The sequence below is a fragment of the Natator depressus genome, chromosome 5 (genome assembly GCF_965152275.1).
Source record: "Natator depressus isolate rNatDep1 chromosome 5, rNatDep2.hap1, whole genome shotgun sequence".
In the NCBI taxonomy this organism is placed as follows: Eukaryota; Metazoa; Chordata; order Testudines; family Cheloniidae; genus Natator; species Natator depressus.
In genome coordinates, this window is record NC_134238.1 from 49,358,666 (window position 1) to 49,372,176 (window position 13,511).

A 13,511-nucleotide genomic window follows, 5' to 3' on the forward strand; every position below is an offset into this window, starting at 1 on the left:
TTATTTGGGGGAAGTCCTATGTGTTATACAAGAGCTCAAACTAGATGAATTCAGTTTAAAAATTAAGTAATCCTTTTCGGTTCCTTTCTGTCCCCTTCATAACATGATTAAGTTATATTCCTCTAGGAGAATGGAAGGACTGGCTAGATCCTTTCTTTGATGAGCATAGATAATGCTTGCTAATATACCTCTACCCCGATATAACGCTGTCCTCGGGAGCCAAAAAATCTTACCGCATTATAGGTGAAACCGAGTTATATCAAACTTGCTTTGATCCACTGGAGCGCGCAGCCCAGCCCCACCCCACCCCCCCGGAGCGCTGCTTCACCGCGTTATTTCCGAATTCGTGTTATATCGGGTTGTGTTATATCGGGGTAGAAGTGTACTACAAAATCATTGGGGGGGGGAGAGGTTAGGTCCCATAGTATCTGACTCATCAAAGCTCAGGTAGGCGGGATAAATTTATAAAAGATTTGCGTATGTTTACCATTCTAATATTAATAAGTTGGGCCTAAGACATCAAAGTATAGGCAGAGCTTTCATACTGCTGCAGCTACAAAAAGATACACCTTTTTTGTGGGGTGAGGTGATGGTGGTGTTCTTAAATACTGCTGATTGTTTTAAATTATGCCCTTTGCATCTGTGAGACTTCTGGGAAGAAATTAATTGTAACTTAAGACTCTTCTGTTTTGTCCTTTAGGTTTCGGCATAGTCCGAACTGCTGGTACCTGAGAGACTGGACTATCCACAGCTGGATCAGACAGTGCATCAAATATGGTGCACAGGACAAAGCCTTGTACACATTAAAAAACAAGGTGAGGTTTTTAAGAGAAAAGGCAAGATTTTATTTGATCAGCATTAGACAAGTGTAGCTTATTCTGAATTCCTATCATAAGCAAGTCTCCCCATAGACTGCAGTCTTGGATTACATACTTTTGTGGAATTTAAAAATATAGATGGAACAGAGCTTGAAATAAAACTCTTCCCAGCTTTTTTTTTTTTTTTTTTTTTTTTACTTTTCCCCACTTGATGTCTTTTCCCCCGCATGCACTGTGGTAGTGTCCAAAATGTGCTGGCCACTCTACAGACATATGGGAGGACAGTTCCTACCCAATCTAAAAAGAGGACAGAAAACCACCAATGGTGGAGGAAAGGACATGTCATAGAAATGTAGTTATCAGGGTGATAAGCACATGGGCTCTGATTCTGAACGCTTACATCCATGGCCCAAGTCTGCAAGCATGTGTGTTAGTTCTTTTGTTGTTTAAATTTAAACAAATAAACACCACATTATACAAGATGCCTCTCCCATGTTCTAATCACTGTAGCACTTATTAAAATCACAATTCAAAACATGGAGCACTCATGATATTTTTCAATGTGTTTTTCTCTCTCTCCTTTTTAGGTACAATATGGAATTTTCCCAGATAACTTTATCTTCAATATATTATTGGATTATTTTATAAAGAATGAAAATTATGAAGGTAAGAAACCACATATCAGTTATGTCATCAATTTTATGCTTTTCATAACAATGGTACATTGGATTTTTAAAAGTCTTATAGTGAATTAAAACCAAAATTGTTTTTCTTAAAGCCCTTTTTTTCCCTCTGGAGTTTAACATATCCCCCCCCCCCCCCCCAATCTACTTTTCCACATGATTACATTTGGTTCCTCTGTTTCCTTTGGTGTCTTTGCATAATTTTGAAACACTTAGGATTCATCAGCTTTCTACCATCTTTAATTTCTCTTCAATCTAAACTACCTTTTCCCCATGTTTTTGAAGTCAAGCATATTGTATATTATGTGGTGGGGTGAGGGTAGGGAGTATTAATTAGATATCTGAGATAGAATACTCATTTAATAGCAGATTTGTTGCAAACAGCTTAATCATGAAGTCATTTACCAGTTTGCTGGTAGATATGTGCAGGTTCTCCACCTCCCTGAGAGACAGTAGTTGTCTACACCAGGGGTTAGGTCGTAGAACTGTCGCTTACGGCAATGTAGTTATACCAACATAAAATTGTAGTGTAGACCAGGGCTCAGAGTAGCCTGAATTGTATATAGTAGTTCTCTAGTACTAGGCATAAGGAGGCTGTTTTTTTTTCCTATCTCATTATGACTCTGATTCTGCATCCATTGAAGTCACTGTGAGTTTTGCCAGTGTTTTCAGCCTGTAAATTGTTATTTTATTTTCCTCCGTAGATGCTGTGTCAGTAGTTACTGAGATCATGCTTCAGGAAAGCTTTGATGAATTCTCAACACAACTTCTCTCCCTCCATGTCTTATACAAATACCTGGCAACCAAATCAGAATTTACAGTAAGCGCGCTGCACATTAAAGCTATCTACAGTGCCTCAGGTTCAAAGGGTTACTGCATCCCCGTGGGGGTACTAAGCTAGGTAACACCCATCCAAGTTAACTTAGAAAATGAAGTGATCTGGTGCCAACACTTCAGCTGATTTTATCATCATAGGAAAAGCAAAATCAGTGTCCCTTTTAGTTATCTCTGTCTCTCAAAAGGAGGCTGGGTGTTTCTAGATGTTTAGGAGATTAAATGCAGATGAACCAGAGTTTACGGTGCAGATTAGGCATCGTTTCTTTCTATCTGCAGGATTGACTAGTACTGGGCTCCAAGTCATTTGAAAAATTTTATAAATGCAAATAAAGAAAAGCTATATAAAGATACATTTACAATTTATTAACTAAACAATGCAGTCTGGGAAGCACCACAGAAAGAGAATGTAAGTGTTACTCACAGGCAGGGATGTTCTTCAGTGGCAATGATGGCGGTAAGGGTCTAGTGCTGTGTAGTTTTTTCACAAGGATTTCTGACACCTGTTGGGTTCTGGAAATATTGGATTCAGTATACAATACTCAGGTTTTTTTAACTAGCTTTGTCTCTTATCACTAAGGCTGCGAGTTTGTCACGGATTCCATGACTTTCCGTGACTTCTGCAGTGGCTGGTGTGCCTGGCTCAGGGGCAGCTCAGGCAGCCCCTGTGCCAGTCGCACCAACAGCTGCTGGGGCAGTCTCGGGCCATTGCACCCCCCACACCCTCCCAGCAGCAGAGTTTGGATGTGGGAGGGGGCAGGGGATTGGGGCATGGGATGGGGTGAGGCGGGCTCTGGGCAGCGCTTCCCTGGGGGTCTTCCCAAAAGCGGCGACATCCCCCTCACTCAGCTCCTGGGCGGAGCACTTCTTCTATAAGAAGAGTGCTTAAAGGCCCCATTTTTGTTACTTGAAACATATTCACTAACATATTAAAAGAAACCACAGATGTCATAAGGTTTTAATCAATTGGCTAGTAATTTCATATATTTTTCATTGCTGATAACTGTTTGTTCAATTGCCCTGTTCTCCTTTCTTCCCTTTCGTCTATAAAAGTCAGTCATTTGAGTTGTCTTTCCTGATTGCATAATCATGAATCTAGGGGAACAAAAATCCCATCCTCTATTTGGGTATATGCAAATCACCTACATACATCGCTTGCACTGTTACCATGACCACAAATGCTAGTCAACATGACAGAATCCATTGTGTGTTTGCTATGCATATTCAGACACCATCAGGTGATAGAATATACACACACAAATGCCATGTCTTGAAAATGTGCCCTTAAATGACTTGTTAATTCAGGATGCTGAATCCCTCTGCTATTGAAAGCCCATGTACTTCAGGAGTCTCTTGGCTCAATTTTTACCCCCCATGAGGATATTAATTTGTTTAATAGTTTTTCAAGGGTGAGGGGGATACACCAAGATACTGGAGTGCAATGCAATAAAACAGAGTTATTGAAGAGTTTAGGGCCCCTTCAATTCACTGTCTTTTACTTTCATTCTCTTTTGTGTTCATAGAAATAATAAAAATGAAGGGTTGGAAGGGACCTTGAGAGGTTATTTAGTCCAACCCCTTGTGTGTGGAGGCAGGACCATGTATGCCTAGACCGTCCCTGACAGGTGTTTGTCTAACCTGTACTTAAAAACCTTCAGTGATGGTTCTACAGCCTCCCTTGGAAGCTCATTTCAGTACTGAACCGTCCTTATTGTTAAAAAGATTTTCCTAATATCTAATTTAAAACTCCCTTGCAGCAGATTAAGCCAATTACTTCTTGACTTGCCATGAAGAACAGTCAACCACTGTCCTTTTTATAACAGCCTTTAACATATTTGAAGACCGTTATCAGATCCTGTCCCTGCCCCCTCAATCTTCTTTTATCAATACTAAACATGCCTAGTCTTTCCTCACAGGTCAAGTTTTCTAAACCTTCTATCATTTTTTGTTGCTTTCCTCTGGACTCTCTCTAGTTTGTCCACATCTTTCCTAAAGTGAGGTGCCCAAAACTGGACATAGTAGTCCAGCTGAGGCCTCACCAGTGTTGTGTAGAGTGGGACAATTACCTCCTTTGCCTTAGACACAACACTCGCATTACTCAGAATTATATTTGTCTTTTTTGAAGCTGCATCAGATTGTTGACTCACATTCAATTTGTGAGCCACTGTAACCCCCTAGATCCTATTCTGTAGTACTACTGTCTAGCCAGTTATTCCCAATTTTGTATTTGTGCATTTGATTTTTCCTTCCTAAGTGAAGTACTTTACACTTATCTTTATTGAATTTCATCTTGTTGACTTCAGACCAAATCTCTAATTTATCAAGATCATTTTGAATTCTAATCTTATACTCCAATGTACTTGTAATCCCCCTCCGATTGGTGTCATCCACAAATTTTATTGACATATTCTCCTCTCCTTCATCCAAGCATTAAATGAAAAAATTGAATAGTACTGGACCCAGGACAGACCCCGCTGGGCCCCATTAAATATGCCCTCTCAGTTTGACAGCAAATCATTGATAACTAATTTTTCAACCAATTGTGCATCCACTTTGTAATAATTTCATCTAGATCATATTTACCTAGATTACTTATGAGAATGTCATGAGGGACTGTCAAAACTTTTACTAAAATCAAGATATATCATATCTACTGCTTCACTCCCATCTACTAAACCAGTAACCCTATCAAAGAAGGAAAGTAGGTTGGTTAGGCTTGATTGGTTCTTGACAAATACATGTTGGTTATTGCTTATCACCCTATTATACTCTAGGTCCTTACAAATTGATTGTTTAATAATTTGTTCCAGGATCAAAGTTAGGCTGAGTGGTCTATAATTTTTTGGGTCCTCTTTTTAAAGATAGGCACTGTGTTGGCTTTTTCCAGTCTTCTGCAACCTCACCAATCCTCCATGAGTTCTCAAAGATAATTGCTAATGGTACCAAGATTGCATCAGCTAGTTCCTTACCTACACTAGGATAAATTTAATCAGGCCCTGCTGACTTGAATATATCTAACTTATCTAAATAATCTTTAACCTGTTCTTTTCCTGTTGTGGTTTGTGTTCCTTCCCCTTGTAAATATTAATTGTGTTAAGCATCCACTTACAATTAACTTTTTTTAGAGACAACTGAAGCAAATTGAAAGCAGTCTGTGGCTGACAACTGTTCATCCTCTTTCCCTTAATTCTTTAAGTCTGCTTCTTTGTTTTTGTTCTGCTGAAGGAGAATACTGTATGTTTCCCAAGGCCAAACTACTCGTGTGGTTTTAGTATACTTACTAATTTGGCCCCAGTCTCCTAGCCTCAAGGGTGGTCTGGATCTTTACAGAAGCTCATACAGTGCTCCTTCCTAAGAGCAGAGCCATGTCTCCAGTGAGTCCTAGGGCATTACTAACTAGACCAATTGTGTTGGTACGATGCATTTTGTTTGGTTTTGCCCTAATATTCCTTTCACAATTGTAGATGAGGCATTCCCTCCGCCCAGTGATTTCCTACCCTGTTAGCATTCTCTTCACTGTGGTTGCAAGACTCATGCATTTTAATTTCTGGTCCCTTGGCCTGCTGCCACCCCTTTTTTGCAGGGTGAGGGTGACTGCTTCCGTGCATAGACCTGTGCGATTTTGTTTTCTGAATACTATGAATTTCAGAACACCAGGTCAGATCTTCAATTGGTAAATGAAGATAGCTCTGTTGATTTCAACAGAGTTATGCTTAATTATACCAATTAAGGATCTGGGCTACTGAATTTGTATTAATACTCTCTTCCAAGAAGATACAAATCCTCTTAAATACAAGCTAAGACTGTAACTTTGAGTTTTTGGTAAGGGGTGATTTCCAGTATTACTGACCTATTTGAGGATTTTTTACCTCCCCATGTTATATGATATAAGGCAAGCACATGCTATGTTTGACTGTTGCCATTGTAAATTAATGTTTTATACAAGAAAGACTTAATCTGTTTTGAATTATTTACAGTGGGAAGAGGAAAGAAATCTTGGAGCCTCTCTTCTGCTTACAGGCCTAAAACAGACAAACACTCTGGGTTTTAGCTCCCAGCTGTATGGCTATACATTCCTTGGTAAGTTTGTAAGTTCCTTACGTACCAATATTTGTTTCCTGCACTGTACTCATTGATTTAATTAAAAATAGTCCCATTACATTATTTCTTTGGTATATTAAAATATTATCATTCACAGACAATAGAATTAGGCTTAAATATTGGGAAAGTTTTGATACAAATACAAACCAGATCTGAGTGATTTTCCATCCGTCTTCAGCTTGCGTCAGTCAGGGTGGGGAGGTCACCAGGATGTGAACTAAGAATGGAGTAACAGATTTAACTTTGAAAATTGTGCCTAAAATTGTCATCAGTTTCACACCTGCCCTTCCCTGTGGGCTTCCCCTTCAGGTTGCCCTGCTACAATGGAATAAGAGGAGGTATTCTTTTAGATGTTTACATTTCATTGGAACTTCAGTGTTTCCAAAGTGAGATAGTTGATATAGGAAGTGCATTTTCCGCAGCATACCAGGTATGCTGGATGTGTGTAAGTAGCACCAGGTGTGGTGTGTTAGGCAATGTTATTTAAATAAATAGTGTTCGATCTGAATTTTCTTGAAATTTCACATCTGTACTTCTTTTAACTTTCATAATTCCTGTGTTTCACAGAAGACTATAAAATGCATAGTGATTTTCTTCCCTCTCCACTGCAAAACTGCCATTTACCTCTGGGTAAACACCTATTTTAGCAGCAAGCTTTACATGATTGCTCCATCATTGTATCAGTTTATTTTAGAAATCTATCAAAGGTAATAAAAACTAGACATGTTTTGAAAATGTAACTTCAAAGTAAAATGTGTAATGGCAGAATAAGGATGTTGATTCTGATTTAACCTGACTGTAAGAAAAAATTGCACACTCAATCAAAAGGGAGATAAAAGTTGTAAGTAAATTTGAAAACAAGTTTTCCATGGGGCTGTTAGTTTACCATCCCTTCGAGATATTGTTACAGATAGATTTTTACTGTTTGGTTGGCATTCAGATTTGTTATGCCATATAGATTGGCTGGGAAGTGGTTCTATTTAGAAAATGTACTTTACTGTTGTCTGTGAGGAATAGTCCTCATCCCATTACATTGACATTCAGTGGATCAAAAGCTATTTACTGCAATGTCACGTATTCTACAATCTTGCCAACACTAACAGAACAGACCTCTGCAAGAGTGAAAGATGTCTCTAGGCATAGTCTGACCTGGAGCACTTTAGCAATTTAAATTTAGCCATAGTCCAATAAGCTTTGTCTGTGCATTTGTTACAGTGCTTTTCCTAAATCATCCTCCTCCATGTAAGAAAAGTGTGTGTTTTAATTGCTTGCATTGTCAGAGTCATAATTTTAACTAAGTTAGACAATTAAAGATTATATGAACTCCAGTAAGCGAGGAAAGGCTGGATCAAAAGGGTATAACAAAAATACACCATTAGTTACCATGGTGAGAGTCAAGAGCTTAGACTGGTTACCATTGTAAGTCAGCATTTACCAACATACAACCACACTGTGGAATGTTGATCTTCATTTCTCTATATGTAGAATAGATGTTTCATGTTTTATAATGTGTTAACTCTTGGTAAATGGGCCAGATTTCTAGAGGTGCTGAGCACCTAATACACCAGTGAAAGTCATTGGGAGCTGTGGTGCTCAGCATTCCCAGAAATGAGGCTTAACGAGTCAAGTTGGGCTCCTAAATGAAGGCCTCTGCTGAAAAGTTTGGCCTAACAGCTGTCTTAGTTTCTCCAGCTGCAAGACAGATGTTAATCCTTACCTAGCTCACTAGGGTGCGGTAAGGCCAAATTAGTAAATGTTTGTAAGGCTCTGGAGCAAGTTATTATTTCCTTAGATACTACAAGAGTTACTTTCACTTTTTTAGTGCAGCCCTTTGTCATTCCTTATCTCAGGGCTCAAACAGTAAAGTATTAACTCTTAGATATTATTGTACAACAGGAAAAGTGGAGTTGCACAAAGGACTGCGAGCTGTGTACCATCAAATGCCACTGATGTGGACACCGGGATACCTGTGCAGAGCTTTGCAAGTGATGGACAATGTGGCCTCACTCCCAGGGGATATAAAGCTCTGCAAAGAAGCTGTAAGTGTAAAAGACAGTTTAGCATGGAATAGTTGTGCACAGTATAATGGCCTTGAGGGTCACACGCAGCCCATGGAATCCTGAAGTGTGACCCATGGACTCCCTGTCTTGGTAACTGCAAAGTGGGGCCAAAGCTGACGCACTGCAGGTTTCTGATGAATCTTTGACAGCAAGCAATGTCTGTTCAGTGGTGCACAGCCTTTCCAGCCTGAGAGCCAGACATATTACAAGGTTATGAGGCCACAGTCAGTACTTAGGGACAGATTCTCTGCTCTGGACCCAAGCCATCTGCTGAGGATTCTCCTGGTGTGAGAGAGTCCACAATGGGCACAAAGCCAGCAGAGCCTACTTCTGTGCCTCCCTTCTCACAGCCCACAGCTCAGGGGACTGGAAGGGGGAAATGGGTTGGAGTGCGCTGCATTCAGTGTATTCCCAATGGACTCGAAGGGACCATTGGCAGCTGGTGAAAATCTGAGTAGCCTGGGCGGGGGCATGAAATCAGGAAATCCTTAGCTAGTTGTTGGTTTTCAGCTTAATCTTTTTATACCCTCCCCTGGATGGCTGGGGGGGGGGGGGGGGAGGGGATGGTAACTTCCCTTTGCTAGGAGTTCCTCTAAGCTCAGGCAGAGCCAGCCAAGCTCTTGTCCAGTTCTCCCCAGTGCTCTCACAGCCTGACAGGGGAACAGGAGATGACAACCAGAGCACCTCTTTACCTGCCCCTGCCATGTAGCAGGTGGCCAGCTGGGGAGTTGCTGAGCAGCTTCTCAAAGCACCCCACAGGCCCACCACAGAGCAGTTTCTGGGGCTGCAGAGGAAGCAGTGAGGAGGTGGGACTCAGTTTGAGGCTATTTTTGGAAATTACAGGGTGCAGCTCGAGGGATGCATTTCCAATTCCTAATCAGATACTTAATTTTCTTCTGAAATGTGAAATACCATTTAAAGACACAACTCAGAGCCCCAAGGACCACAGATGGCCCCTTGGCCACAGTTTGGACACCAGTGATCTGAGTCATTAAGGAATATAAAAATCCTAACAAACCCCACAAAGCACCAGTTATTGTGGTGCGTGCATTTGGTTTTGATTTTCAAGCCTTAAGGATGAAGCCTTGTAGGTCCTGGCAAGTCTGTTTGTTTAGATTTATAATCACACAGTAAATAAGCACCCATTCAGCCTGCTTTGGGCAATGACAACATGGCCCTTGGTGCCACAACCCTGAAACCAACTTTTGTCTCTGTTTATAGAAATTCAGATCTGATCTGTCCCTTCTAAATTTGTGTTTCTTTTATCTGCATATGAAATAACAATCATGGCCTGATCTGGCAGAGCCCTCTTTGTGCAGATTTTAGTGAATGAACCATCAGGGTGATTATAAAAATTTTTAAGAGCACATAAGTGACTTAGAACATGTCTACACTGCACTGTAGGTCCAGAGTTCAAACTCAGGCTCAAGCCTAACCCTCCTTCTGTCTACACACAAATCACACTAACCCAGGATTCCACGAGCCTGAGTCAAGCTGGGATCCACAGTTCAAGCCCTATTGCTTTGCAGTGTAGATGCAGCTCCACTGGATTCGTGTTGAGGGAGTCCATCAAAAGTATCCCACAAGCCAACTGTGTGTCCTCTGGACAGTCAATCTCGGTGGACAGTCAAATTTTCCCATACTGCACTACTAACAAAGAGCTAGAACAGCTTCATTCTGGGAGGGTGTTAGGAAGTCTGAACTCAGGCCTGAATAATGTAGATGCTGAACCCAGGGTTCAGCAATTCCTAACCTGGGATTACATATGAGTGTAGCTGCTCAAGTCGTAGGTTAAGAAACCAAGAGTCTGTTAATTGGAGTTCTATTAACCCTTGGTTTACATTGCAGGATAGACTCACCCTTAGGTACTTTTGAAACTTCTACACTGAAGAGTTTTATCAAGTCTAAATTGCACCTTTTTTTGGTCAGACTGTAACAGAAATTAAAGTTGGTGCTGATTTTTAACCAGTCACAATCGGAGACACTCGTCTGTAGACTCATGACTAGTCTCCTCAAGGGCTGAACTAGTAGAACCCATGAGGTATATGTAGTCAGCACCAAGAAACTTCATTTCTGCTGAGGAGTAATTCTGCTCTCAGTTACCAGTGACTTATCTCCAAATCATTATCATAAACATGACACAAAACAGCAAAATATTGGGCCATATTCAAACCCAACTGAGCTATGCTAACTTACATCAGCGGAGGATCTGACCATCTCTGTTTAAAGGCTCATTTTAAGAGCTAGCTTCTTTTAGATATTTGTAATCATTATCTCTGAGTGAATGTAGCATTCATGAGAGAGAGAAACTAATAGCATTGACCAGATGAGACACTGGGGCTAGTCCTGCTGCTGTTGAAATCAGCAGCAAATCTTGAAGCGAGTCCACTGGAAGCTGGATCAAGTGCTGCAAAACCTTCTTTCCCACAGTGCCCTGGGGCTCCCTTGAATGAGACTGTCAGATATGCAGAATTATATTAATTGTGGGGTGGTTTGGGGATGTCAGTAAATAGGGGGCCATATCAAAACCACTAAATTCACCCACACTTCTGTGACCCCAGTCAGTACAGTTGTTTGAGAGATCCTCTAAACCATTCCACAACCTAGTCCCATGCATTTTTAGTGTGTGCAGGTATTTCTGGTTGGAGTTGTTTTGTTATCTAAAGAGAAACTTCAAAATAACCATCTCAATAGTATGCCTTAATAAATAAGTCATAAGCTACTGGTTCTATATTGTGGTCTGCTTTTACAAACTCTGGAGTGGTCTAGAAAGATATTTAATTTCCTACTAAGGTTTAAAGCTTCCATTAATCTTTGACTAGCAAGGCCTTTGTTTCCCTGCTGAGCTTATTCTTCTAAGAACTCAGTGTCCTTTTCGTTATCTTTATAAATACTGTAACTATTATTTGACTGCACAAAAAAGATACACATGCTCTTAAATCTCTGGATACTCTGAGGAATTCCATAAATGAGAGTACACATATTTCTAAGCATGCTTTTTTGTTCTTGCCACTTATCTCATCTTGTTGTTTCATTATTGGTAGTTTCAAGCTAGTTTATGGTCCCATTAGATTACCGTCTCAAGAAACAGCAATTGAGAAATGTTCTATTTCAAATAAGCTTGATGTTGGTTCATTGAGTGTTATACAAATGCAGACAGTAGGAAAATAATTTTTAAAAATAAACAAACTGCAGGCATCAAGATCACTTTTGCTTTGTGGAAAGTATCAGAGGCTTAGAATGTTCAGTGGTTATTTATAGATCCACTTCATCCTAGTGGCATGCCTGCAGAATCAGGATTCTCAGTAGGATAACAGCTCCTTGCATTTGTAACAGTTGAACCTGAAAAAAATTCAGACTAGACAGAACTTTAACTTGTTACAAAAACCTGAAATTTTCCCCAAATACCACAACAGCATCAAGATAGCAGTACCATCCTTTGCATTGATCGTACATACAAAAATTGTTTATAGAGTTAGTTCATTAACCTAATGCATTCCTTTTGGTTCTGCTACAATTAGGTTATGAGACAGGGCAGTTCTCTCAGAGAGCCAAAGTACATCTAGCTGAAAGCAATCTGAAGAGAACCAGGATCTCGCATAAATTAAAACCAAGTCTGTACCGTGGATGCTATGTGCTAATGTGTTTTCTTTCTGTTCCTCCTATTAAATTATCAAATTGCTGAATTAAAGATGTTTTTTCTGCCAGTTAAACAGATCATAAATTCCCAGTGCACTTTAGCCAAAGATGAATTGAAATGTCCTGTGAAGATTCTATTACAGAAGCATTCTGAAATAGCTCCCAGTATATAAATGCTGTGGTATATTGTGTCTGTACTGTTTTCACCATGAAATATTTATAGCCAGAAATTGGAGTAGTGGCCGGGTGGGATTTTTCAGAAAGACCAAGCATTGGCCTAACTCTGCTCCTGATGAAGTCAGTGGTAGTTTTACCATCGACTTGAATGGGAACAGAGTTTCAACGCTTATGAAAATCCCAAACTTAACACTCCCAAACATATTAGACCGCATTAATTCTTGAAACAGTGAATCATGTTCCTTGTGGAATTGTTCAACTTACAGTACAGCCATCTCAAAATCAATGTTTATATTTAGAACACCTTCATGAAATGATGTTGGATTGTGTTTGCAAACTACATGGTAACAATTCTGATTTCTTGTTCAGATTGATATTCTGGAGATGATTTTGCAGTCTGTCCCTGAGGTAAAAACTGAGGCAGAACCATCAGAAGAAGTCAAGGTTTCAGAACACAAGCCAAAGCAAATAGAATCTGAAGAAACAGAGCAGTCTAAACTGCCTGAGTACCTTACCCAATTTAAAGTAAGATTTTCTTTTTTACCGTTTTAACCAAGCTATAGTAGGTTTCCACTATGTACAGCAGCAAGTAAATATGTTTTCCTTTTATGCTGATGGACTGATACCTCCACCTGCATCAGTAAAGCTAGCTGGCATTTTTAAAACTGACACTGAATTACATTTTTACTGCCCCAAACAGGAAATTGCCTTCAAAGAATCAAATGCTCAAGGCCACTTGTCTATTTTGTCTGTCTGCTGGGATTTTATCTTCTCTTTTCATAACGTCAGACTGATAAATCAAAATCCTGTTAGCTAAAATGGTGTGTCATTACAGATCCATTATTTGACCATATGTGGGCTCTTGCTTGTTAAAACAAATGCCCTTGGTCTGACATTGTCCAGGATTTGTTGCCAATTAGGTATGTTATCATTAGAAGCTATAACAGTCATATTTAACTTCAGTCTGGGAAGTTACATGCCCACCCCCTTTTTTGGTCTTTAAACTACTACTAATGTGCCCAGTACAAATTATTAGACCGGTGTGCACAAGGAAGATTCACATACACATATTAAGGCTGTGTGGATTTTTTTTTAATTTAAAGTGTATGAAATCATATGCAAACATATTGCAGATTTGGGCTTCTGTCAGGTTACCCTCAGTCTGGCAATGTCTGGGCAAACCTTTGCCTTAACACTAC

The 13,511-nt window shown here is 39.9% G+C and overlaps 1 protein-coding gene across 1 annotated transcript in view; it reads left to right on the plus strand.

Moving 5' to 3' along the window:
• Positions 1-13,511, plus strand: part of MRPS27 (mitochondrial ribosomal protein S27) — a 63,167-nt gene that overhangs the window by 45,870 nt on the left and 3,786 nt on the right. Inside the window, exons 5-10 of the mRNA XM_074952760.1 lie at positions 701-815; positions 1,406-1,484; positions 2,206-2,321; positions 6,313-6,415; positions 8,333-8,475; positions 12,682-12,837. Coding sequence (XP_074808861.1) covers positions 701-815; positions 1,406-1,484; positions 2,206-2,321; positions 6,313-6,415; positions 8,333-8,475; positions 12,682-12,837 — 712 coding nt within the window. The remainder of the gene's footprint in view (positions 1-700; positions 816-1,405; positions 1,485-2,205; positions 2,322-6,312; positions 6,416-8,332; positions 8,476-12,681; positions 12,838-13,511) is intronic.